The sequence below is a fragment of the Anser brachyrhynchus genome (assembly GCF_964034855.1).
Source record: "Anser brachyrhynchus genome assembly, chromosome: 9".
In the NCBI taxonomy this organism is placed as follows: domain Eukaryota; kingdom Metazoa; phylum Chordata; class Aves; order Anseriformes; family Anatidae; genus Anser; species Anser brachyrhynchus.
The window spans coordinates 14,627,675-14,654,069 of NC_137703.1; the positions used below are offsets into that span (position 1 = coordinate 14,627,675).

Here is a 26,395-nt window from a genome sequence, read left to right on the forward strand (position 1 = left end):
CAAACTCCCTATGACATTTAAATACAGCTCCTAATATGAATTTACTGAAATGGGAAAGGCAGGGAAAACGAAGAGGATGGTGAATGAGGAGAGATGACACCAATTTTTAAAAGTGCAGATTTATTAGGGAAACATGAAATGATAAACATATTTTGAATATTTCTATGCCCACAAAGCCATGTAGATGCATAAGCTAGTATACGGTTTTCAGCCAATGGGCCTTCCAGAGACGATCTGGATATCTTGCCCTTTCCTGTTCATATTGCACTCATGGGTCTTATCGTCTTATCTTCTATAACCAGGCAGCACAGAGTTTAATATCTTTTAAAGAAAATGTTTTGTTCCTCAGTTTTCCATTATAAACTTATAAAATCAGAGCACTTCATTTACAGGGAGTGCAAATAAACTGCAGTGCTCTTGGTTTTAATCAGTGGCAGCAAGTATTACAAGCAATACACTGTTCTGTGTTTCTGGTATTCCTAGTTCCAGCAGGATACCTCCTGGTATGTGAGCAGTGTGCAGTCCCTCCTCTGAGCAGCAACGCAGAAGTGAGTGGGCAATGACAGAGAAAATGCCTCTTCTGCAAGGCAGCTGTAATCAGTGCTGAAAACTTACGTTCAGTCACACTAACATGGAACAAAGCAATAGTTACAAAACGGAAGGGCTTGATGAAAACATATTTTCCATTGAAGCTGCTGTTTTTCTTTGCAATGTGATAGGGTTGTTTATATTCCCAAGTCAGCAGAATTTCAAGTATGATGGAGAGCAGAAATATCTGATCTGCCTGCTCCGGTTTGTCTTGTGGTGTATGTTTGTAGACAAGAAATTTTAGGTGATGCTTCAGAATGCTATTTATGCATCATTTTAAATATTATCCACAGTTTATTTGCATATTTCTGTCCCACTGGTGTTCTTACCATGATAGGGCTTAATCATGTCTTAACAGTGATGCCAGAGTAAATGGAAGCTTAGGGTGCAGCCAGCTCTTTCTAGTTTGTCAGGGTTGCACTGCTAATGAGGAGAGCCTAGGTAAGTGTCCTGAACGCTAATGCCATTTGTCTAGACAGCACTGCTCCTGTCACTGAAAGAGTTGTTGGCAGTGATGTCTGTGTGAATCTGGGGAGTGTTATCACTTGTATCAATAGGATTAATGATTTCCTGTTTCAGTGGCATCCTGCCCACACAGGTGAACACCGAGCACTGAACACATAGCTCTCCTTTCTGCTGCCAATCATTTCCTCTATGACATGGAGCAGAACGTGCACAGTGGTGACTGTGCCTTACTGGCATACCTTGCCTGCCTTATAGGCAGAACTCTTGTAAGGATGGTTTTCTGAAGGAGATCTCTGTAATTTGGATGAATACATCTTCTCTCCTTCTCCCTGGTAAATCTCCAGGGCAGCCAATCTTTTGGGGCTCATGGAAGGGTCTTCTTCCCCTATTCGGTCAACTCTTTCTCTTCACTGAACTCCTGTCTAAACAAGAAGCAGTCACACATACTTGTCTGTTTTCTCCTAAGTTAGATAGCAGGTGGGGCACTCTGCTTTTCCTCAGCAATTACCCTGGCATTCCCACAGACTTTGAATGCAGAACTCTGAGGAGGATAATTACAACCTAGAAAAGGAGCAAACATCCTAACAGCTTAGTAGTAACAAAATGCTCTACTAGGCATTTTGGGTGTCTTCATGAGAAAATATGTATATTTTATAGTTAATCTGCATAAATGCTTTCATTTGGGAATGGTTCATAATTAAAGCAAAGAAACAGAAACAACAAAAAAGCACTAGGTGTGTCTGAGTACAGTTGGAGTGTGTATCAGACCTGCTGGCTCAATTCACCTGGGACCCAGTTGTCCAACAGCTGTCTGCTGTCACCATTCTGTTCCCAGGCAGGTTTTCTGTTCCTCCTCTGTCAGCTGGTGGGTTTCAGCTGGTGGATCCTGGGAAAGGGGGTGGCAAGGAGCAAACTACTTTCACAAAAGTTTTCACAAAAGTTGTCAAATGTCTCATTCATGGATGGCAGTGATCTCTTGAAGGGTCACTCAGACATTGTTAAGGAGCCCTATATGCTCTGTGGGTGCGAGACAGGCTTTCTGGACATCTTCAGTAAGTCCAATTATTTGTAGTCATATCAGACCAAGGTCAGATGGCATGTATTAGACCCACTACCTTGTAGAGATCAAGACCTCTTGATTTGAAAAGACGTTACAATTTCAATTGAAATACACAAAGCCACTCTGCAGTGTATTTACACTTAACCCAACCTGATTACTTTGTTTGACTTTCCATACTACACAACAAAAGTCTTTGAATAGTGATTTTTTAAGGCAGCTTTTCTAAAGAAGACATCAAGAATAAGGTATCCGTTTAAAAATCCGTCTTGAAATTTCATGAAGGAGGTAACTTTTTTTGACATCATCCTATTTGAATTTGTTTCCTTTTCTGTGAAATGAGGCAATAAAAATGGCCACAGTGGCCAGATGGGTCTGTAATCTGCTCCATTTAGCCCAACATCCCGTGTCAGTCAGCGATCAGTAGATGATGTCCAGGAAGAAGGATAAAAATACACCAACCATATTGTGAGGCTTCTACAGAGTATGCTGTCAGCTGCCATGAGCTTGTAGCTCGGGGTCCTCAGGCAGATAACTCTTTTCAAATACGGTTTTCTTTAAATGGGGTTGGTTGTTATCAAGAGCTGGGATGGTGACATCTTCTGACTACCTGCAGTATGATTCCAGGAGTAGAGCTGCAGGAGGAATACAGGGTTAAATGAGCAGTTGAATAAAGTGGACTGGGACACTGAAGCCCTACCTGCTTCTTCTGGCTTTGTCTCATTTATTGTCAAGAGCAAAACATGTAATGTCTGTGAGCTCCCTTTCTTTATGTGACTACGGACCTGGGGATGGAATGAAGTGTGGTGTGAATAGGATATGTTAAAGGATCTCATTTGGTCCAGAAATAGATTTGGAATATTGGGATTCAGAGTCCCTCTGCATCCCTTCAGCACAGTTATTCTTCTGGGTCATCTAATCTTTTAGGAAAGGAAACATTTCTTCATATACCTTGGATGTGCTTGAATAGCAACTTGCACTTAAGAAAAATACTTTAAAAGCTGCTTATGTTGCTGAAACTTCACAGTCTATTAACATTATCTGATATCATCAGTGTATTTCACTGGTAGTTTTGTCGAGCTTCAGTAAAGAACTGTTAAAGAGTTTTAACCTCATAGGAATTCAGACAAAAGGCTCTGCAATTACATCTATTCTTTTCTTGCCCATCTGTGCACTAATTGAAATGACTATCATTGTTTTTTTTAAATGTAAACTACAATCCATCTCCTCTCATGTCTTTTTTGTTTACCAGCTTTTGGCAACATTCACTTTTTAATTAGAGTTCCATTAATTAAGAAGTAGAAGTAAGGACGTAAAGGAAGTAAAGCAGCATAATGGGTACTGATGGATAATTTAAATCCATGTTCCAGTACGTTAGACCCATATCCTGCGTAGGTTAGTTCTCCAGTTGAGCTTCTTCAGTTGCCTTCAGGCTTTGTTTTTTTAGTTAAATGGATTGTTCCTGCCAGGTGAGAGTCTTTCCATTTCATCTTCTTGTTTCCTTCCCATGTCCATTCAGTTTTCTCCACCCATGCTCACTTCCCCCCAGTCTCACTGCCTGCATGGGAGGAGCGCTGTATTTCCTGCCCAGCTGGACACCTCGGGCTGGAAGGCAGGAGTCTTTTACATGACAAGAAATATCTTCCTGGTGACATGAGTCAAAGCATTTGTGATGTGCCTCCATGCTCTTGTTCAGAGGTAGTGGAAACACCTTGGACCTATATGGTGGTGGCAGTGAAGACTGGGGAGCTCCAGTTGCATGTTGTGGCTGGATTATATCGCACAATTTGCTGGAACTGTGAAATGTCTTAGGCCCTGATGTCATTGGCTGATCATGAGATTTGGCTGATATAGTAAACTGATGAGTGAAACCTGAAGACTCCATAAGGACTATTCTCAATCTTTGGATGTGAAAGATCAGAAGGTTTTTATGACCCTGATTTCAGCTGTCTCCTTCAAAGAAACCATGAAGAAATTTCCTGGGCACATTAATTCCAGGCAGAGTGTGGTACTACAGAGGTTTCAGTTCAGACAGCGGACAAAACAGTGAGGTGAGACTTTCATAACCTTTTGCTTTCGCACTGCAAGAATTGGCATCAGCCCGTGCTTTTGGCTGTTGGCAGGATGAGCTGATCCTGGATCAGCTAATCGACAAAGCAGCAGACTGGTGAATTCGGGAGAAGCTCTTGATGTAACTTGCCACCTTGACTCTGTCCCGGGCAGTGGAGCTGGGATCGCAGATGGAGAGGGTGTTGCAGAAAACTCACCCAGGGTTTACTTCTGTACTGACAAAGGAGTGGGAGAACTGGAGTGGCGGCAGTAAAATCTGGCCAATGAGAAATGATAATTGCTGTAAACTATGGTACTACTGGGGACAGAAAAAATTCCCGGATTTCACAACAAAATATCACCAAGAGAAGCAAAATCAATTCATCCTTTCTTATCACAGTCCAATGTCATCTGCAGCAGTTATAGAGAGGCAGCACTTGGGCTGGCAACTGAGTCCTGTCACTTCAGATACAAAACACAGCAGAGTCAGGAGCTACAAGGTAGGCTGTTGGTTCTAAAGTGACTAGAGAAGAGTGACAGAAAACTAAACAAGGGCACCTGGGACCAGACTGGAAACTGTGGGTCTGTTGCTTATACAGAATTCTAACTCTAGACCAAGTTACAGTCCTCCAGGTTATGTATGTATTCAAGTGTGAAAACTTTTCCTCTGTGGAATGACGTTATAGTCTGTGAGGCATTACATACTGTGGCGTTTGCGTTTTTGTCTTTTGCAAGACTGAAATACTGCAGAAAGGCTTTTGGTGAGGTCTTAACAATTGTGAAAGCAGTGTCTGCACTGTTTCTGGTGTATTGCTGAGTTGGCTGGAGGCTTTTACTAGAAGTTGGCAGAGAAATAGTGCTAGTAACAGAGTTTTGAATTTGTACTAGACAAGGCTGTCTACTGCCTTAAAAAATCTTAGCTATTCATAACCTGTAGGAAAATAATTCATTTCTGTAAGAGCTAAGATTTGTGGAAACCATCATTCCATAGCCAGTGTGATTTAGAATATAATATTTGTGTGATGAAGCATCATATTTATGCAGCTATCTGTAAAGAAAGAGCGTAATAAATAACACATAGGGAGGGGACAGGCCAATGAGCATCATAGATTGGAGTCCATATCTAACTGAGATACCTATGAAATAAGGTTGTCATATAAGTTCCACTGTAACATATCTATCCACAGTATTCTGCTCTACTTTAGTCTCAGCTTCTTCTATATAGTGTCAGAAGACAGGAGGATCAGCTCCTCCCTCCCTCCCTCCCTCCCTCCCTCCCTCCCTCCCTCCCTCCCTCCCTCCCTCCCTTCTTTTTCCCTATCTTTTTCATTAAAAAACATTATTTCAGCAAGGTCTTTGATTCTGACAACCACTCTCTGCTTGATCTCTGGCAGATACGTGGAACTAGCCATTTGTGTAATGTAATATAATAACAGGGTTGGGAAGAATGGAAACAGTGATAATGCTTCTATAGAAAACTTGATGGAGACAGATCTGAGGAGAGGACAGTTGTTAGCAGAAGTGACAGTAAAATAAAAGAAGCCAAGGCACAGTCTATGTGGAACTGGGCACTGCACTGGTGCAAGCTGAAGTAGTCGCTCTTTAAAAACCCAAGAGGAAATAGGATTTGTACACGGTTTTAAGAAGTATCTCACTGCGCTGTTTGTTTTGTCATTGCTGAATTCCATGCTGTGAGCTGAACAGGCAAGCTGCATCCCCTTGCAGCTGCCCTGTCTTCCCCAAGGCAATTATCTGTGATAAGCTACCATAATGTAATTAAATGTTTAGGCTGGCCTGAACAATTGAATATTGTACCTCTAACACAACCATAATATAATAATGCCTGTTGTTAGTACTATTACTGACAGGTAATGAAAAAATGATTGAGGCTAAAGATGTCTGCTGCTCTTTGCATGCTCAGCATTGAAACAAGTGAAAAGGCTGACTAAAGAGAAATGAACTGTACTGAGAAGTACTCTGACCTGGAACAATGGCAGCGGGATCTTGAAAGACTTGAAAATGTATGATTTGCATCTTTTTGTTTCCTTTTAAATGTCACTTGATCTTTGTGGTTAAGAGCAAAGTTGAGATCTGTTTTGTTAACTGAAGTTTACAGCTTTTTGGATGTTCATGAGGTCTGTGTGCCATTTTTCTGGAAATGATCTTAAGATGCTATCAAATGAGACATGACTTTTGCAAGGTTTTTTTTTTTTTTTGGCCTGGTGATGATTCTGAATCAGTGCTGTGCCAAGCAAAATCATCAGGGAGGAGGCTAGAGTTACTGCATTCCTGATTCTTCAGGGCTGAAAGCTGGATTTTGGCTTAAGCAGAACACCTTTGTGGTTGAATGGCTAAGCTTCCAAATCTTTCTATGTGTTAAAGTTAGTGCTGTATAGGTGAGGGATTGTGGTATGAATTGAGTGATTGGATCTTGGTCACCCATGGCTGTGTATTCCCTGCCACATAGAGTGGCTTTTTGCCAACATGCAGCTTGGAATACAGGGCAGCTGGGGAGCGTGGGAACAGTTGAGGAAGGAACGACTTGATAGAACCACACCCAGCCCTGCCTTCGGCTCACAATTCTGCTGCCCTGGATTCTCTTCTGCAAGGCCTCTCTCTTTTCTGCACGTTGCCCAGTTTGAGAAATTGGGTGTGATGTGTAGTTTGTCTCACCTCCTCGAGTCCTATCTCTAACCTTACAATGCTGAAAACCAAATCCTTTTCACTGAGCTAATGAGTAACATGTACATGAGGACAACAATTTTCTGGGGCAGCATTTCTATTTAGTTTCTATTCTTTCCATTAAAAACAACAACAACAACAACAACAACAACAAAAACCAACAGTGCCTAAAGGCACCTAAAGTTTAAGGAAGCCAAAATAAACAATTTAACTGCGATCCTAGAATCTCCCTTAGTAATAAATAGGTATGATGGACCAAGGAGCAGTTCCTCCATCTGAAGACCCAGACACACAATTTGTGATCTTAGTCAGGGACATAATTCCCTCTGCTGGTGGAAGAGAGCCGCCATACTATCCATTCTCCCAGGAGATAAAGGCAAAACTCAGATTGTAGGGCGGATGTGCCAAAACAGAGTTCTGCTGTGCTAAAGGACCTAAGATACTGACAACAATTTCTATCCCTTCTTCTGTCGTTGCCATGTTGCAGTTTTGAGGCATGATTGAAAAAACAAGGTTGTAAGGGTTGGGTGGTACATGCCATTTTGCAGTGTGAGATCTTTTGTAGGCTGAGCAGTGGGGCTGGTTCTTACAGTCTTTTCTTGCATGTCATGCTTTCTAGACCTCTCCTCTCTTCAGTGGACATTCTTGGGCCATTCCTGAGCTCTGCAACTAATACGTGGTTGCCTACAGTTGCAGGGCAGCCCCGATTACTGTAGGTCTGAATTGCTAAAGGAGTCTTTGCATATGACTGCTCTTCTGTGTCACTTCAGTGTTACAATGGTGTATTCCCCTGGGCCTGTGTATTGCAGTAAAATAACAGAATGGTCATCTACAAATTAGTAATTATTGAATTAGAGGGCTATGAGGAGCCAAAATAGGTCTTCTCATCTATTCTTCCACTGGAAATCAGCTCTACCAGTGTCATTCCTCTCAGATGTGTATCTAATCTGTACTTAAATGCAGAAAGTGTTGGCTACTCCACGCTGCCCCCAGACAATCCATCGCTGGTTTTTCATGTTCCGTACTTTTTTTTTTGTTGTTGTTGTTTTGGGGGGGGGTGTCTGTTGTTTTTTGTTTTGTTTTGTTTTGTTTTTAAACTTTTATCTAACTTAAAGCTACTCTGCTTCAAGTCCCTTAGGTCTTGTTTTATCCATCTTGTTTTATACATTTGGAGAGGTTACTACTTTGTAGCAGCAGTTAAAGACAGTTTTCACATTGTATTATCTCTCTAGATTACCACTGTTCTTTCAATCTTTGCCAATAGTTTATTCAGCCTAGATCATTCTTGTTCTTTTGACTACTGCCAGTTGTTCTGTATATGCTGATGTAGGATACACATCAAGCCTTTTTTGAAGGGCTACAACTGAGGCCTCTCCCTTGTCAAGCGGAAGTTTCCCATGCCACTATAATTACTGTTTCTATTGTTTAAGCCATGTGTAATGTTGGGAATGTCAGAAAATCCCTTGAAGCCATTGACATGAATGAGACAGGAGTCTTGTGGCAAAAGTTCAGTTCATAGTTATACTAATTCACACATGTAGTGAGATAGTATAAATTATCAAAGTCAAATCAAATGACATCAAATTAAGTCATCACTGTGATAAAAGGTTTCTGAGAATGGGCAGGGTCTTACAGGATGTCAAGAGAAAGGGGCATTTTGGTCATACAGAATCATACAACCCTTGTGGATCTTGAAAATTAAGGCAGGGCTTACATGACCTCAATTCATCTCATGAATCAGGAGATTTCATTCTCCTGTGTATAGTCACTTAAGCTTGTATTTACAAATACAGTTCTGAGGTAGGGAGGTGTTACCATTGTTTTACAGAGGTGAAATCAGATACCCAAGGTCAAAGGAGAAGTAAGGCATTATGCTGGATACTGAGCAGCTACACCAAAAAAAGGCACTTGAGTCATTTCCTGATCCCAGGAGCTGAAATGCCTGTGCCCACATGCTGTAGCATGCAGTACACCTCAGCTTCAGTCCATCTGAAACCATGGCAAACACTTAACAGCAAAGGCTTGCTTTGCTCCTCTCACTGTGCCATGTGGACATAGAAACGGTTTGAGTTTGAGGAGGAGCAATGCCCCCTGATCTCATGTTTCAGCTGCAGATAAAGCCTAGAGCAGGTGTAGTTTCATTGCCTCCAGTGAAGTGTGCTAGGCACATTTTAGTTCTGTCAGCCCTGTGAGTACGTGGCTGATACATACACATACCTTTTAGTCATGTTTCTTTCCTTGTTGCCCTTGAAATTTTCTTCTCTGTTTAAGTAGTAGTCTGTGTGAGAAGGCCTCAAGCCTCAGAGAGGCATTAGACTCAACTGAGAAATGAAAAGTTAAAAATAATGAGCTAAGATGGTTGAATTCCTGACTCTGGAGCAGATGCCCTGGTATGTCCTGAGAGAGTAATTTACTCTGAATCTATAAAATGAAGACAGTACTTCCTCCCTATCCCTATTTCCCTCCCTATATCTTAGTTATAAACACTGTGAGACATAGACTCAGCACTTTTATCAAGCACTTAACTCAGTTAGGTCATGTGCTTTGTAGCATACAGGAACCCAGCAGCAAAACATGTCAGAAGAAGGGGGTTTGGTGTGACAATATTGCAACAGGCCTGATCAAAAGGAGTAGCATGACAGCAGAAATACTAGTTCAAGAGCAAAACAATGTAATCAAGAGGGAAATTAGTGGCTGAGTGAAATGGGAAATCTCTGATGGTGTTTCCATCATGAGGAGGTCAAGACAGACGAGGAGATCAAGAAATGCAGGACTTTGTATCAATCATTGCCTTGTGTCTCTCAGGTTTCACAAAGGCTCTTTCCATCAAAGTGCTGTTTTAATTAACAGTCTGATTTATAACTGTCTGCAGACTGATTTTCTTGATTAAACAAAGAAAACCTAAGTTTCTGAAAGTGGGGTGAGTGATTAGATTAATTTATAAGATAAACAAGCCATGTATCTCATCACTTTGCACTTGACATCCAATTTCATTGCTTGGGCACTGAATTGCTGGTCATTGAGAAAACATTATCTGATATCTTGTGGCTACATTTGCACCCATACACTTAGGATTTTTTGGACCACACTATATATTTAATGGAGTCCTTTTTCAGTAGCTTTCTTCTTCAGAGGAGATAGCCCTGTCTTTAAAATATTTGCTGTCTTTCTACTCCTCAAATTCAGCATCCCTTGTATAATTTCTCAATGGCACTCAAGAAAACAGAAAGGCTTCAAAAAAATAGTGAATATGTTTAAATATTTAAATGTACTCTCAAAAAAAAAAAAAAGTGGTTGCAGCAAGTTTACAGAAAGAAGTTACAGAAATACAAGCCAGCACAACACCCCCTGCTTGGTCTGCTAGACCAGAAGTCTCCATTTTTTTCACCAAGAATCCTAAAGTTCCTACTCAGCAAACTGTTCAAGCATGTTCTTAAATGCCCTGAAGTAAAAATAACTGTGCTGTGTTCATTTAACAGGGAACAGGAGGCCAGGATCCCCTTTTTAAGAGTATACAAGTTTCCGTTAGTAGAAGGGTGTTAGTACTTGAAAGCTGTCTAGCCACACAGCTCAAGAGTTCAGCATGAGCTCTGTCTTTGGAGAAGGATTCACATAACTTTTGGGCAGGATTTTTGGTTTGTACAGAGCTAAATGTTGCTTCTACCAAAGAGCTTAAACCTCATGCAAGAGCATCTATCCTTAGAGAAAGGTGAATGGTAAAATTTAGATAAAAGCAGGTGTAGATGTAGATGGGAACATAGCAACTTCTGTTTTTTTTGTTTGTTTGTTTGTTTGTTTGTTTGTTTTCTTCTGAGACAGTTCCGAGCTCTTTTCTGTTTAAAGAAATGGAGGGAGGGTGGTAGAATATTAACTTGGTGTTGTAAGGCAAGCAAAAAATACACATTTCATGGAAAGATAATCAAATCTAGCAATGTAGGCCTGCCATGTGTTGAAGGTAGACGTGCAATGAAGCAGTGTTTTCCCCTTCACATTAGCCAGCAGAGGGAGTATTGCAACGCAATGAAAGTAGATTGTTTCGAAGTGCAGGGAAGCTAATTGTGAGTCTGAATTTTTTGCTGTTCATGTTCCAAATTTTATTTGCCCTAGTATATTGTTTGATTGACCAAGAAATGATTTTTTTATATATTTTAGAACAGTTGCATTATTAATTTTTGATATATTTTATTATTTTACATTTCAAGAGTGAACCTATGTAGTTAGTGCTTTTGCTAAAATCCAGGATTTCTTTTGATGCAAACAGGCTGTCAGTTTTGAATGTACTTGTGAGAATATATTTACAAATATTTTCTTAATAGTTGTGTCTGATATTGCTACATCAATAAAAATGTACTTCTGGCACAAACTGCAGTTCTTATATATTATCTTCTACTTTTACTTCAGTAAATCTTTATGCCTCTTTGCTGCCTCATCATTTCATCTGCTGGGCAGCCCTCTGGCTGAAGCTAAAGCAGTTCTGAGGGATTTGTTGGTGAGATGCTTGACCTGCAGCACAGTAAGGGACTGGAATGCAGCTTGCATTTATTAAAGGGAGTATGTATTTCTTTGCGCAAGCTGAGTCTGACCAGGCTCTTTGTTGCAGCCTCTAGATGGCACCCAGACGATGCAGTTAGTAGAAACTACTACTACACCTTAGCCAACATGTTTTGGCCAAGATTTCTGCTAAGCAGTATGCGGTAGTAGAAGTGTTAATGTCAAAGCAGGGAGATAATGGTTTTGGCTTTGGGTTACAACAGTGTTTTCATGTTGGAACTGGCTTGCTGAAAGAAATCAGAGAAGCTGTGTGGAGTGCAGCAGGCCACCTGCTTGTGGCATTTTTTGGTGACATAGTCCTCTACTAACCAAGTATCATTGAGACAACGTCATGGCGGGGTCCAGATTTACCTCTGGAGCCAGGTTGCTGGGCTGTAATGTTGAAGCACTCACTGAACAGAAGTGGAATGCTGCCACTCGAGCTGACAGGAGGGGAAATGTACTGAGTTTTTGCCAACTGCTGTTAAAATATTTTGATACTCCACTGGTTCTGCACAATTTTGTGGCCTTTGCTTGCAACCCCGTCTCCCTCTTGCCTTCATCTGGCACTACCACCTTGAGCAGTGGTAGCTGCCAAAGCCTTATGCAATTGCTTGTATAGTCCTACTGATTTTGGAATTGCTTAGCTTTTTGGAGGCTTTCTAGTGGAGGCACTAAATAAAACTAGAGCAGGACGCTTACACAGAGGACATCTGAATGTTGTTTCCTCGTGCCACTGTTAGCGTAGTGCAAGTTCTCACAAATACTGGCTTTGAGATTTTCTTTTTCAGCAAAAAGTAAGTGCATTGTTTGGGAGAAATAACAAGCTCCCACATCTCTTGCAGAAGAGGGAGATGTATGGTTTTAGTAACTTTATGAATCACGCAGAATCACAGGGTGGTTGAGGTTGGAAGGGACCTCTGGAGATCATCCTATCCAACCTCCCTGCTCAAGCAGGGTCACCCAGAGCATGTTACACAGGATGGCATCCAGGCAGGTTTTGAATATCTCCAAAGAAGGAGACTCCACAATGTCTCTGGGCAGCCTGTTCCAGTGCTCTGTCACCTGAACAGTAAAGAAGTTCTCCCTCACATTATGATGAAACTTCCCATGGTTCAATTTATACCCAATTACCCCTTGTCCTATCTCTGGCCACCACTGAGAATAGTTTGGCCCCATCCTCTTTACATGGTCCCCTCAGGTATTTGTAGAGATTGATGAGATCCCCTGTCAATCTCCTCTTCTGTAGGCTAAACAGGCCCAGCTCGCTTAGTCTTTCCTCATAGGACAGATGCTCTAATCCCTTAATCATCTTCATGGCTCTACTCTGGACCCTCTCTAGAAGTTCTACATCCCTCTTGTACCGGAGAGCCCAGAACTGCACACAATGCTCCAGGTGTGGCCTCACCAGAGCTGAGTAGAGGGGGAGGATCACCTCTTTTGACCTGCTGTCCACACTCCTCCTGATGCAGGCTACGATCCCATTGGCCTTCTTGGCACAAGGGCATACTGCTGGCTCATGGTTAACTTGTCTACCACGACCCCCAGAGCTGCTCTGCAGCAGGTTAGCCCCCAACCTGTATTGGTGTCTGGGGTTATTCCTCCCCAGGTGCAGGACCCCGCACTTGCCCTTGTTGAACCTCATGAGGTTCTTCTTGGCCCAACGGTTCATTTACTAAACTCCTCTTCTGATTCTCTGTTCAGTTCACTGTTCATATTCTCCTGTCACGTTAATGCAGAGGCAGGCAGAAATTAGGATTTTTTTCCTGATTGAAATCTCTCACACTCAGTATACAGCCAAAGCGGGCAAAATATATGATGTGCTTCAGAACTTATTTTTGCCTTCACTAGTAGGAATATATTTTTGTTGTAATGCAACTTATGTCCTTTTTTTCATTGCAATTTGGCAGCACTGCAAATAGTTACAACATCCAAAACTGTAATATTTTACATATGCACTATAGGAAGATAGGTTCTGCTGTTCACTCACAAAACACCTACTCTTTTTCTTTATACACTTTTATCAGAGGAACACTTACTGTATTAAAATCTTCTGGTCCTGCAAATGTTAATGAAAATTCCAAAACCATGACTGTTTCTTGTCTTATTCATAGGAAGTTTTTACTTTGCACATACCTAGTATATCCTCACAGGTCGCCAGGGTATCCAGATGAAACGTGAGTACTTTTCAACCCTACCAGTAAAAAGAAGTCTTTATAAGAGAGGAATATCTGAATCCTTCTTCCAATCAGCACCTTGATTAAAAGCTACAAAATCAGTTATGCTATTATACTCTACCACCACACTGATGACTTTTCACAAGTTTCTTGGGACAGATATTGTATAAATAGTGCTCTGCTGTCACCTGTTTTAGATTTGATGTCACCTCCTTGCTAAGACTGTCTGCTTTTCTAGGGATTTTTCACCAAAATTCTACTTCAGCAAGAAGCATTTCAATTGCCTTTAGAGCTTTCTCCTGTTTTCACTGCAATCTTCAGGACCAAGCCGTGTCCCATGCCCTTTGCAAAATTACTCACAATAGACTTAACAGACAAAGAGATAAATACATAAACAGATCAATAGATAAACACACGGTCCTAGCAGAGAAGTGTTTCCCAAGCTTTATTATGTTTCAGAGTCAGTCAGGACACCAGTGATGCATACGGATGCATTTGCTTTCCCAAGAGAGCAGTGATTGTTTCCAGCAGTTAGGGTGTTTCACAAGATAGCCCCATGACCACAAAATTAGGCCCCTTAATGACTGGATGGCACTCCTTATATATGGCTCCATATATAAAAATGTGAATGGCTCCATATGTAAAAATGTGATGGAATATCCTGCAGAAAATGATGCAAATGATGCAAATACAGAATCTGGTCCAGGTAAACAATGATACATGACTTTCATACCATATAAAAAACTTTCACAGACAGCAGTGGCTGTGTCTGCTGTTCCCATGGGAGCAAACGGCACATAGCAGCATTGTCCATCCCTAGTTAGAGGCCAGTGTGTTTGGAGGGTATCTTACATTATGGAGAGAGGTCTTCACACCTGAAGGTTACAACTTCCATCCTTCTTTAAGTGACTTTAAGTTGACATTATTATATATGGCTGCATCCAATATATTAAGACAGATCAGTAACTTTAATTTCACCCTGTGTTCTTGGCACTTTCAAAGACAGTGAAAGACAGGCAAGAGAGATGCAGTCAGGGACAGCATTGCTTTGGTTTGTCTATTGTCTGTGAAATGCAAAAGGCTTTCTAAGGTGTTGTTAGATAGGAACCACTTCCTCTAAGCCAGAGGAAACTAGAACATTTCCTCATTTCCCACAAGGTTTAGAGGCAGTTGTGGAACCTCTGCTTTAATTGCGTAATTTTGTGTAATACACATAAAGAAAAAATGAATTTGGAGGGGATGGTGATGGTCACAGTCTGAATATCCTGACATTGCTGTGTTTGGAATGATAGGTAGACTGTAAGAGATCTATGCCCTATTTTTTTAAAAAATGTAATTCATAATTATCCTTGGGGACAGTTGGGCATCTTCATTACTTTGTTCCTACTTGCCTGAACAGTTTTTATCTTAGTTTATTGCCATCTGTAAATTTGTGCTCAGCACACTGTTGGAGAGGCAGTGCTATTACTGCTGAACAGCTGCTGCTGTACTCACTGCTGTGTGAGCCAACTGCTCATGGTTTGTGCTGTTCAATCATTATGTGAAATGCTAGTCTGTGCTGCCTTAATGCTGGTCATATCTGTCCTGGTGGTAGTGGGATTTGACTTTACTCAAGGACCTCCATTATGTGTATCACTGACTGCATAAAGTAAAGGACATGTTACTCTATTGGTTACGTGACTCATGCTGCAGTTATGTTGCAATTTGGTCAGGTTTAATTGTGTGGACTTGGAAGCGTTGAATCCTGCCCTCCCTCCTCCGTTCAGTTAATATTTTCCTTATTCTGTCAAGAGAAAATACCAGTCTTCTCACTGAGGCTTATCAGAGATGTCTTGAGTGTTCAAAATAGGATGAGAGAGAAAAAAAATACATTTTTTTTTCTTTTTCCAGAGCTGACAGAGACCTCCCTTACCTCTCCAATTTTGTATCTGTTTCAAATCTATTCTGTTTCCTTGGCTTACCACAACTCCCACTTGGAAATAACCCTATTTTTCTAGTGACTTACCTTTTCCAATTTACCCTGCATGTTTCGGATTCTGTAATCGTAAATTCTGAGACATACCCTTTGCTGTGATTTGGAATTTGACTTCCCATAAATGTGAGGTCTCCTCTGTGATGAAACACCCTGATGAAGGTGACATGTAACTGAGGCCAAGGGACCTTGTGTTCTAATTTGGTGGCTGCTGCTTATTTGTGTGTGTGTGTGTGTTTGATGTGTTTGTTTTTAGAAAAGTCTTTCACTGTTCATTACTTCTTTTTTTTTTTTTTTTTTTAATTTGGTACATCTGGAGAACTTCTGACAATAGTTGTACCCGAAGCTGACAGAGAGCAAGTACTATTTTTACCTCAAGAAATCTTGTTGTGATTTCATTTTCTGCTTTATATTTGAGAAATATATATCCAGGTTTCTTTCTGATGGTTAAAGACGAAGATTGACACTATCCAATGATGCAACAAAGACGTTTCCTAATGTTGATAGTGTGGTTTTGATCTTTTTGCTTTCAGTCACTGATTTGGATGTACTCTGATAACTCAAATATGTAGTGCTCCTCGTATAAGCCTTCTGCAAAATGACATCAAAGACTTCTTTCACCTTTGGTTCAAGCTTTGGTATGGGTAGTATCCAGTTATCCAAGTGCAAAACCATTCTGTATATATTTGTTACATTTGTGTAATTTGGACAATGACGATCACTTCTCTGTTTTATGGCATAAACTGCCTCCTTAGAATTGAAGATGGATCAATTAGAGCTTTTAGATCTACTGGCAAGGGATTATTTCCATTTGACTTATTTGAATGTGAAATGTGTCTTGGTAGTGGGCTATGAAAGTTGAAGCCAAAAGTTAAATTTTGGCCTCTGCATAAATAAATATTAAAATGAAAAAACATTAATTAAGAAGCAGTAAGAAAGAAAAACTAAGAAATATGAAGACCTCAGGACCATCAATAAGTAAAATGTCAAGTATAACTTCTAAAGATATCATAGTGTGTTAAATCCATTGTGTTCTTAAGTTCCTTTTCTAATAAATCATTGTTAAATAATTCTTTGCTGTTTATTCATAGACCCCAGAGCCAGTTGTCAACTACGTCAGTGAAGGAGAGTTTGAAGATGATCTGAGTTCTTCTACTCCAAGCACAATAGAGTTGGAGATACGAGGATCCAGCCAAGACACAGATGAAGATTATTTTGAGACCCTGTCACATCAGAGTGGATCTTTGTCAGATGTAAAAACTGAGCCTTATGAGAGTGCATCAGAGACAGAATCTGTTGCCAGTGATGTAACTGGAGAAACTTGTTTGGATTCAAACTGCCTTTTTACAGAAAAAACAAATCTGTGCTGTAGTCTTCCTAAAGCAAAGGCAGAAACAACCTGCCATGAACTTAAGTGCTCAAGGCGAACAGAATTTAGCTGGCAGGTGCAGTTAGAAGCGTCTTCCAAAATAAAAGTAGCACCAAGCAAACAAGAATTACAAACTACAAAGTCAGAAGGTGAAGTGGGTGTTGAAGATCTAACATTAAGTAGCAGTATTTCCAACACAGCAAACCAAGTGAGTGAAGAGGGCATTTTATCACAGACAGACAGAAAGTTTGTAGTGGAATTGCAGAATAAAACAGATTTTGAAAGCACTGAAGTGCAGTCCTATCCCAATTCCTTACCTACAGAAGCTGCTGTTACAAGACAGGAGGAACGACCTGCAGTATTAAGCATTGCTTGCTTCAAAGCTAACTCCGGAAGTTGTTTGATTTTTCCTGAGGTACAGCAACTTTCCTTCCAGTCAGATGCAGCATCAAGCTGTAGTTTGTCTAATCTTCATTTTGAAACAAATGGACCTTACCATGAAAGTTACACTGACATATCTGACTACAGATGTGGACTAGACTCCATGTCCAGTATAAAATGCAATAGGAATAACTCAGCTGACAGTGAGAAAACTACAGGTAACAGGATAAAACATGGAAGTACAGAAACCATGTTGACATCACATTCATTCTTCTACCAGCGCCACTTCAAATCAAAATCTCCACCTTGTGGGTCACTACACACAAGGTCAGAGGTTACAGGAAGTAAAACATGGCACAGTGTGCCTGAAAATATCAGTGCTCAAAGAAAGGCAGAGTATTTTGGGAACTGTATTCATCCAACAGACAAATTTAGTTGGTCATGTTCCAGAATACATCATCAAGGGCTTGATTTTGAATACGCTTGGAAAAACTTAGCAAGGGTACCTGTTGGCCCTGAAAAGGCAATAAAAGAGGGCAAATTTGACATAAAACAATTCCTTCTTAATACTGACATAGACTTGAATGAGGGTCAGCTTTCTCAACCAGCAGGCTTCCCCCAGTGTGTTGATTTTTATTTGCACTCTAAACCAGTGGCATGTGGCCTTAGCCCAGAAGCAGGAAGTACATGTGCTGGTAGCTTATCTTCAACCCAGACAGATGCATGTGAGTGTAATCCAAAACAAAAGGAGACATCATCTTCCCTGGACTGTGAACCAGTGATCATAAATGCTGAAGAACTTCTAAAAAGTACTCGGTACAATGCTGAAAGAGGTCTGGAAGCAGATCAATTCCCTTGTGATACTAATGTTGAATTTGGGAATTTTGACACTGAAAACCTAGCAGCTTGTCATGTAGGTTTTCCTGCTGTTGTGGAAAACAGAGATTGTAATTGTTCTGTAAACTGTGCTTCCACTAGTAGAACGCAGAAGAAAAGTTTGAAGGAAAATGTCCTGGAATCTGAACTGTCACATATGGAAGTCATGGCTGGAGGAAGACAAGCAGACAATCCTTCTAACCTTAACTTCGGTTGGAAAGTCCCTGAAACTGCATTACCAGGTGGCAGTAACACAGAGGCAGAGCATAAAGTTTCAGTGCATCAAAATACAAATTGCAAAACTGGTGCCTTAAGGAGTCAGTCTGAACCAGTAGCAAATGAACATCCTATTCATCAAGGAAAGGACAAGGACAGTTTCTTTGCTGTGGAAATGACTCCCAAATCAGATCATGTAAGCCAGGGAAGGCACTTAATGAAGCTTCCAGAGCTAAAGCCTGCCCTGGTTATAATATCTGTGGAACAGAAAGGACTACAATCCAAGACACTGACTGATGACCTTCATACTGAAAGGGTAACTGGAACACTGAGAAGCATAGTGAACAAGGACTCAGTGTCTCCTCATACTTCCAGCAAAGATCATGATGAGCCAGAGAGAGTTCTGAGTGAGTGCTGTAGCTGTGAAGAACAAATTTTGGCCACCCACACCTTTCTTGGTAGTGCAGAGCTACTCCCTATTGGGGATATGGCTGAAGGAAAAACAGAAATTTCACAAGAGCAAAGCGAGAAAACAGTTTCATCCTTAGTGCTCACCTGTAGTAATTCCACAGTAACAAGTAAGAAGGTAGAATTCAGCAGTGTTACTGCTCCACTGGGCAATGATGTACTTACTGCAGAAAATACAGCAGATAAATGCGAAGAAGTGCTCTCAATATCACATAGTAGATGTGGTATTAAGATCTTTGAGACTGAGGCACACAGAACAAAGACTGATTTTGCATTAGAGACAGAAGAGTTCAGAAAGTCATGGGCTGAAACAAAAAATGACCAGGTCACTAAGGAAGAGGAATTCAAAGCACATCAGGGCAGAAAGGAAGAAGGTTATATAACTAGAGCAGTAGCAGTGGAAATGTGCAGCATAAGCAATCTGTGTCAGGGAGATGGTGCTTATGATGATCTTCAAGGACCCAGCATCAACACCTCTGAACAAGCAGTAGGCAGGGAAGGAGCTGAAGGCTGTAAAGGTTCAAAGGAACAAATAGGTATTTGTGAAGAACCTTCTCCTAGGGAAGAAAAGGAGGCCTCTCCTGCAGAAAACACAGCTACCTCTAGCAAAAACAGTGCATTGAATCTAGATGTGTGTGATGTCTTTAACTGTTCTGTGAAGAGAGAAACCCACAATGCTTGTGTGGTTGGCCTAGATAATATAAGTACCTGCAGCACTAACAGCGAGGATATGGATGAGAACTCATTCCATGGCCTGGGAAGTAACAGCAGTCTCCATAAAGCTGTGCAAAAGCCAACAAAGAACGGGAATAGCGGGAAAGCTTCCAGGTTTTTGGTTTTCTCAAAAATGACATCTTTCAGGAAAACTAAGCCTGCCACAGCAGAAAATCACGGAAGCAGTAGCTTCTTTGGCAGCAAGGCAAAGACGGAAGAATTGGATGTTGGGAAAGGAGATGAAGACACTGAAAGTTTACAGTCTTTCAAAAGTTGTTCATCTGGTTCTGCCTTCCACAGGAAGGAAAGCTATGCCTCTGAGTACTCTGATGATGATGATTTATTCTATGAGAGGCCTGCAGGATTATTCAATAGAATGAGCCTGAGGAAGGCTTCTGGCTCTGGTCGGATACTGATGGAAGATACCAATGTAAATTCAACTTCTCTCACACTGGCTGCTGTCAGATATGCGGATGGACTAGTTTCAGGTTCATCTGAAAGCAATGACAGTGAACCGGTGGAATACCCTGGGTTTAGAAAATCCTTCCCTGAAAATGAATACAAAAGAAACAAAAATCCAGAGGGCAAGAAGTTCAGGGCAAGGTTGGCCTTGGCACACAAATCACTCTCAAGCTTATTTGAATCTAAATCTCTAGAAAAAGAAAACACTGAGCAAAGTTCGAAAGTATCACTGAAAAATGAAAAGGAGAAAGCCAAACGTTGCCAGAGCACCTGGAAAGCTTTTCTAAAAAGCAAGGAGGCAGATGGACTAAAAAGGCCTGTCCTGGCAAATTTATCACCAACGCAGGAGAGTGTAAACACAACTAGAGGCCAACTGATGAGAACAACATCAGTAGAGCAGCAAGACAGTTCCAATGGGCACACGTTTTTGAAAACAGAAACATCTAATGGTTCGTCAACAGACACCAACTCTTTTGACACCTCTGTGGAGCCTGTTGATGTTTCTTCACCTGCAGATATGTGGAGAAAACGAACACGGTCCCATGACTTGGGCATCAGATGCTCACAAAGTTCAGACTGTGATGAACACCAGGATGCCCTGGGCAACAATTTAAATACTTCTCTAGAGGAATACTGGATGAAATCTCCATTTAGTCCCATTGACATGCAGTTACCATTTAGTCAATCAAGTCCGTCATGTCCCCAGCTCTCAAATTCTGAAGGTAAAGATATGCCCTGTAGGCCCATGAGCCCCAAACCACAGAGTCCACGACCTGCTTCTCAACGCAAGAGCTTCCGATACCCTGGAAGAATATGTGCCACATCAATGATCTCTCTTGGGAACAGCTCTGCAGCTGACAGCAGTTTGGAGGCTCCTGAGAGACCAAAGACACTGAAACCCAGAGGTAGTCTCTTACTTTCTGTACACTCATTGGACAACGAATACCAGAAGGATGACAGTGGGATAAGCAGTCAATCCCAGATCAGCTTAAACACAGCTTCTTCCATTAGTGACATTCTCAGAGATGAGGTGAGTTGTTGTCTGGGAATGATCAGGTGGTGTTTTGTCTTTTGTTTTAATGTGGTTTATGAGTTCTAGTGAAACTCTTTAATGGCCGAGTGAACACCTTGGTTAGATTGATGCATAAATATTCCTCTTTGTCTAAGGTAGGTGGCACTACTTAGTCTTTGAATTTCTGTTTCTGTTCAAGACTATGTAAATTGATGCTCTCTTTTAGGAAGGATTTATCACAGAAATCTAAATGAATAGAGTCATCACAACACTGCTAATGCATAATGTTCCTCAGAAAAGCTATCTAGGTTCCACCCTGTTTTTAGCTGGATTTTACCCCTCTAGGATAAGGTAGAATCAAGCCTTGTGACTAGCGTATAGCAAATAAGTTTCTCAAAGTGAGTGGCAATGTAGAAATCCATTTCCATTGCTAGCAGTCAGTTTTAAGAAGAAAAATCTTTTTTTCTTTAGAGAGTGAGCAGCTGTCTTTCAGAGTACCACAAGCCTTTTGCAGTCACCGTCACTACCCTTTCCCTTTAAGTGCCACTAGGAATCATGTTTTGCCTTTTCTACAGCAAACGGGAAAAAAAATATGGACTCTTTCTGGCTCTCCTTTTGATGCTGCATTATATTCTAATCCTGGTAACAAATTAATTTCCTTGTGATAGGCCAGTTCTCATGGAAAAGAGTATGTCTTCAATAGAGATTTCTCAGTTGCTTCAGGCCTTTTTAAAAGCAGAGACTTCCTCTTGTAATCCCAGACAGGATTTTCTAAATTGTAAGTGGCCAGGATCTTAGGAATCTCTTTTGGTGACTAAGCACAAACCACCAGAGTGACTGAGATTGATCTGTTAGGTGAGATCCCAGAACCTGGATCAGTCATGCTACTTTTTTAATATTGCTGCTGATGAGTTTTGACATTAGGAAGTAGGCAACATTATTTTGTTGAGTAGATTTTCAATGGCGTTCAAGAGAGGGTATGAGATTTTCAGTCTCTTGCCACACCCCAGCCAGACACTTTTCAGAGAGTTCATGAATCTGGAAATGCTTGATCAATTCTGCATCTGAGGATGGTTGTGCTCAACTCTCATGAGCCCTTGCACAGCTTTTGCTGAAGATGCTGCCCTTTGTCTCTCACATCCCAGGTTATATTAAATGTGTAAGATACCCTTCAAAATGGTCTTACCCTATACTTACTCCTACTTGATGTTTTGTGTAAAACAAACAGAAAAAGATTGGTTGAAAAAGACATCAGGAGGTCATCAAATCCCATCTCCTTCTCTAGACAGGACTAGTAGCAACAACAAATAGAGAAAACCATGACTTTGTCTGGCCAAGTCTTAAAAATATCTAATGCTGGAGATTTTACCATCTCTCTGGGAAAGGATTCTGATGAAAATTTTCTTCATATTTCTCAACCAGGATTTTCCAAACTACAGTTTCCAGGTTTTGTCTTGTTAGATTATCTGACATTATGAAAGTGCTTGGATCCACTATCCATGTAACTACAAAATTAATATACACCACTCTTATATTGCCTTTAGTGTTCCCTTATCAGCTTGAATAAAACCAGTTCCCTCAACCACTCCTCACATATTCCCAGTGAAAGTTTTTTACTTGATTGTTTGGATTTTCCTTTTTAGCTTATGCTGTCTGGATTCTAAAGAAGCATGTGGGTGGCAGTTTGAGCAGTGAGGGCTGTAGTACCAGAATTGCTGTGGGCAGACAGGGAAGAGAATTTGCTTTGTTCCCTTCTGTCCTCTCTACTTGAAAATCTTTTGTTTTCATGGGTATCAACCTAACTTACAAACTTAACACCACATTCTGAAGAGACCTGCAGCTTTACAGCAGCCTAGCAAAATACAAGATACTCAGAGTATGGAAGGTACTCTTAAAACATTGCCAAGAGATGAAGCCTGTCAGAGGATGAATAAAATCATCGACCTGTAAATTGTAGCTCAAAAGAGCACCTAGAAAAGAATGGAGAGATGCGGCATGTATAAAGCCTTTAAAAGGCAAGCCCACATTCTGGAATGTAGCCATTAGGAGCAAATGAATAATTACTTAAATCGATTTCTAGATTACAGAATTTAAATAAAACTGTGAAAAATTTAAATGGTTTCTAAGCCATATAAAAACAGTTTAATTTTACTGATTCTTCTGGAGGCTGCATAATACAGTATCTCAAAATGGATAAATGGAGCCTAGAAATTGAAGTAAATGTCCCGACATCTAATCTATTCAAGCAGATAGGGGGTTTGTTTATTTCCATTTTCATGACATTGTGAAATTAAGTAGAACTGCATTCTGTTCCATGGCCCGTGGGTTTTGGTAATTGAAGCTGTTTTTTTCAGGTGTCTCTGGAAAATACAGCAGAGACAATTAAATCTACATTGGAAAGAATTTATGCTGCAAATACACTTATTATCTAAACACTAAACACATTCCTTATATATGTTGCTAAGTAAAAAAGTCATAAAATTAAGTTTAATGGTGGTATTAAAGAAAAGTCCCTTTCTGTCCCACATCAATAAAGGCATTATTGCTAGACAAATGAACAGTTGTGAAGTTCCTTGAAGCTTTATTCATGTTATAATTGGTGTACCAGACCGCAATGGATCAGCTCACCCCTGAGGTCTCTGGCTACCACATGGGTAAGTAACCCTTTTTAGCCTGATGGAACACACAACAGTCCCTCTGTCATTACTTGCTAATGGCTACCATTCTCCAGATTATAGCCAAGACAAAGATCTTATGTTGAAATCAGCAGGATAGAACAACTCTACACAATTACCAATATGCCCATGTGGCAAGGTCTTCATTACATGTTTGCAACATGATTTTACTTACATAATCGTGTTACCGAGGAGGCAAGAGTGAACCATCCTAATATATCCCATGTTTGGGGCCTGTGCAAGTTCTTCTTTTTTGTCTCCAATATGTTGGGGTTAGGCACAGAATACCAGCAGGACACGCTTTCCTTTCTGCTTAGCATCTAGTAGATAAGAAGCATTTCTAGACTGTGGCATGTCTTCCCACGGGCAATGAAAAATTGATCTAGGAGTGTTGTTCAGTTGAGAACAGATAGGGAATGCCTGCAGTGGTTTAAGGATTTCATTGTTTGGGTTCTTCAAACGTACTGGAAAGAAACTGGAGAGATACTATTGTCATTGACATTTCCTTGGCAAGAAAGGAGACTCCTAAGATCATTCATTCCTTGATATTATCTCCCACCTTAAATATTACTGATTCTAACTGCGCTACCTGGTGTAGTAGTTAGATATCTCAGGGCATCTAAAGTTGTTCCACTATAAAAGCTGTGATTTTGTGCAACCACACAGTAAAAGCACATGGGAGTGAAGGGCAAAGCTGCAATTCCTTTCTCTCAGCCCAACATCAAGCAAATAAAATGGATGGCATAAAGAGCACCATCAGAAAGCACAGGGCTTAATATTATCAGAGCTGCAGCCATTTAGGAAGCATTTTCACCTTGTATAACTGAAGTACAGTGGGAAAAACAGACAGATAAGACTGGCCTTTATGCTATTTTCAGAGACACTATCTTTGCAAATAATATACAGACAGTGTGACCTACATCCCAGTAGTAACGTTATTGTAATATGCCATCTAGAATGAGGGTGAAAAGGACATTGTCCTGTGCAGAGGGAGCATATACTGCACTGTCTCAAAGGGTAGCAGAACTGCTGTTTCAGGGTGGAGTGCCCCTAAACCTATGGAGAAAGTTGAATGAATAGGCAGGCTGCCTTCAGCCAGCCAGCACTCTTGGAGAAACATTTTCCTCTGAACGGTTCTGCGGCTAGATAACTGAGTTTTGCCATCTTCTGTTCAAACTGATTTGAAGCAAACAAAATTTCCAATGAACAAACTGTGTGTTTTCACCCGCTGTTTGTAAAACAGGAGACCAAACAGCAATGTCAAACACCACCTGAAAAGAGTCCAAATGAGAAAGGGGTTCCCCATCGCAAAAGGAGGCCTCTCCTGGTTCCACCATCCCCACGCCCTATCTCCACCCTTGAGAACAAAGCCTGGAGGCTTTCCTTCCTTGCTCCAGATGAAAAAGACAAGGAGATTCCAGAAAGGAGGAGGAGGAAGAGACCTAAATCCCTTTATAAGTGCTTCAGCTTCGATGATGTTTGGATGGAGAGGAACCAGAAAAGGAAGCTAGAGAAAGAGAGACAGCCAGAGAGAGAGATTCAATTGCAACACCTACCAGAGGACCAGTTAAAAGTAAGAAACCGTACACTGTCCTCCTCTGGCACTGTCTTCCTCTCTCTGCTCTGGCTTCTTCTTTCTACTGTCATCATATTCTTGTTCTTCTACTTTGTCTGGTACCAGTTCTCTCTGCTTCTCTTTGGGTCTGTTAGTCTGCGGAGACTGATTATTTAAACACTAAACTTACCCATAAGTGGTGATTTAGAGGCGGTGGATGTTTTAGTTGCTGTAAGCAAGCAGTTTCTGCCCTGTGCCGTGCTGGACAATAGGATGCAAAAGCACCAGATTGCTCTATGGACTGAAAGATAGGGAGGGCAGGGATGAAATCAAAGTTGCCTTAAATCAGTATAAATTAAGCTGATGAAATCTCTTTCAGTGCCCCATGGCATTGCTATATAATTTTAAAAAGGGACTTATAAATTAGATTTCCCTTGTATCTGAGGCCAACTCCATGCTTTTACTGAGGCAACTTCACACTCTGAAGTGCCTAAGAGAATACTGCCCTTGGAGTTTTAGGTACCAGTAGTCTCCTCTCCACTGGGGTACACTTTTAGGTCAGCATTGTGATTTTTTGTGACAAAATTTGTGACTGTTGTGACTCACACTGATGGCATCTGTTACTCTTGGATCCAGAGCTAAGGTCTGTTCCCTTCAGGGAGAGCCATGAATCTGTATCCAAGAGCCAAATTTAGTCTTCACACATTAAAAAAAAATAATTTCTGGGTAAAAAGGACATGAGATCAGAGGGACACCCCATGCACCTTCTGCTGACAATACCGAGGAAGCTTCTGAAAATGGCTGAAATCAGTTGTAGATATTCAAATAAAAGCTTTCCTTGGGGTTTTCTGTTTTGGTCTGTTCTCTGTTTCCCTTTCTCTGTTGTCCTAGTTGCCTGTTTCTGGATTGTTTTGCATCAAAATGACAATGTTTGAGGGGAGCTGCTGCCACAATCCTGTCACCACCACTTCAGCATGTGCCTGAGCTTACGTGCACAAATAGTTCTGTGATGATGAGGGGGAAACACTGACTGGACACAGCTAAGTTCATGTGCTAGGGCTTGCAGGGTGAACCTCCTGCCACATACCCGTCTGCCTGGGGGAGCCGCCTATTGAAGCCAATGGACACTTGGGACAGAAAGCCAGGC

At 41.0% G+C, this 26,395-nt stretch overlaps 1 protein-coding gene across 5 annotated transcripts in view; it reads left to right on the top strand.

The window, feature by feature from the left end:
* ARHGEF4 (Rho guanine nucleotide exchange factor 4) overlaps positions 1-26,395 on the top strand; it is a 213,396-nt gene that overhangs the window by 79,739 nt on the left and 107,262 nt on the right. For 4 of the 5 annotated variants that reach the window (XM_080604822.1, XM_080604826.1, XM_080604825.1 and 1 more), the window contains 2 exons: positions 16,612-21,036; positions 24,937-25,266. In XM_080604822.1, coding sequence (XP_080460948.1) covers positions 16,612-21,036; positions 24,937-25,266 — 4,755 coding nt within the window. The remainder of the gene's footprint in view (positions 1-16,611; positions 21,037-24,936; positions 25,267-26,395) is intronic. The other variant, XM_080604828.1, reaches the window with a different exon arrangement.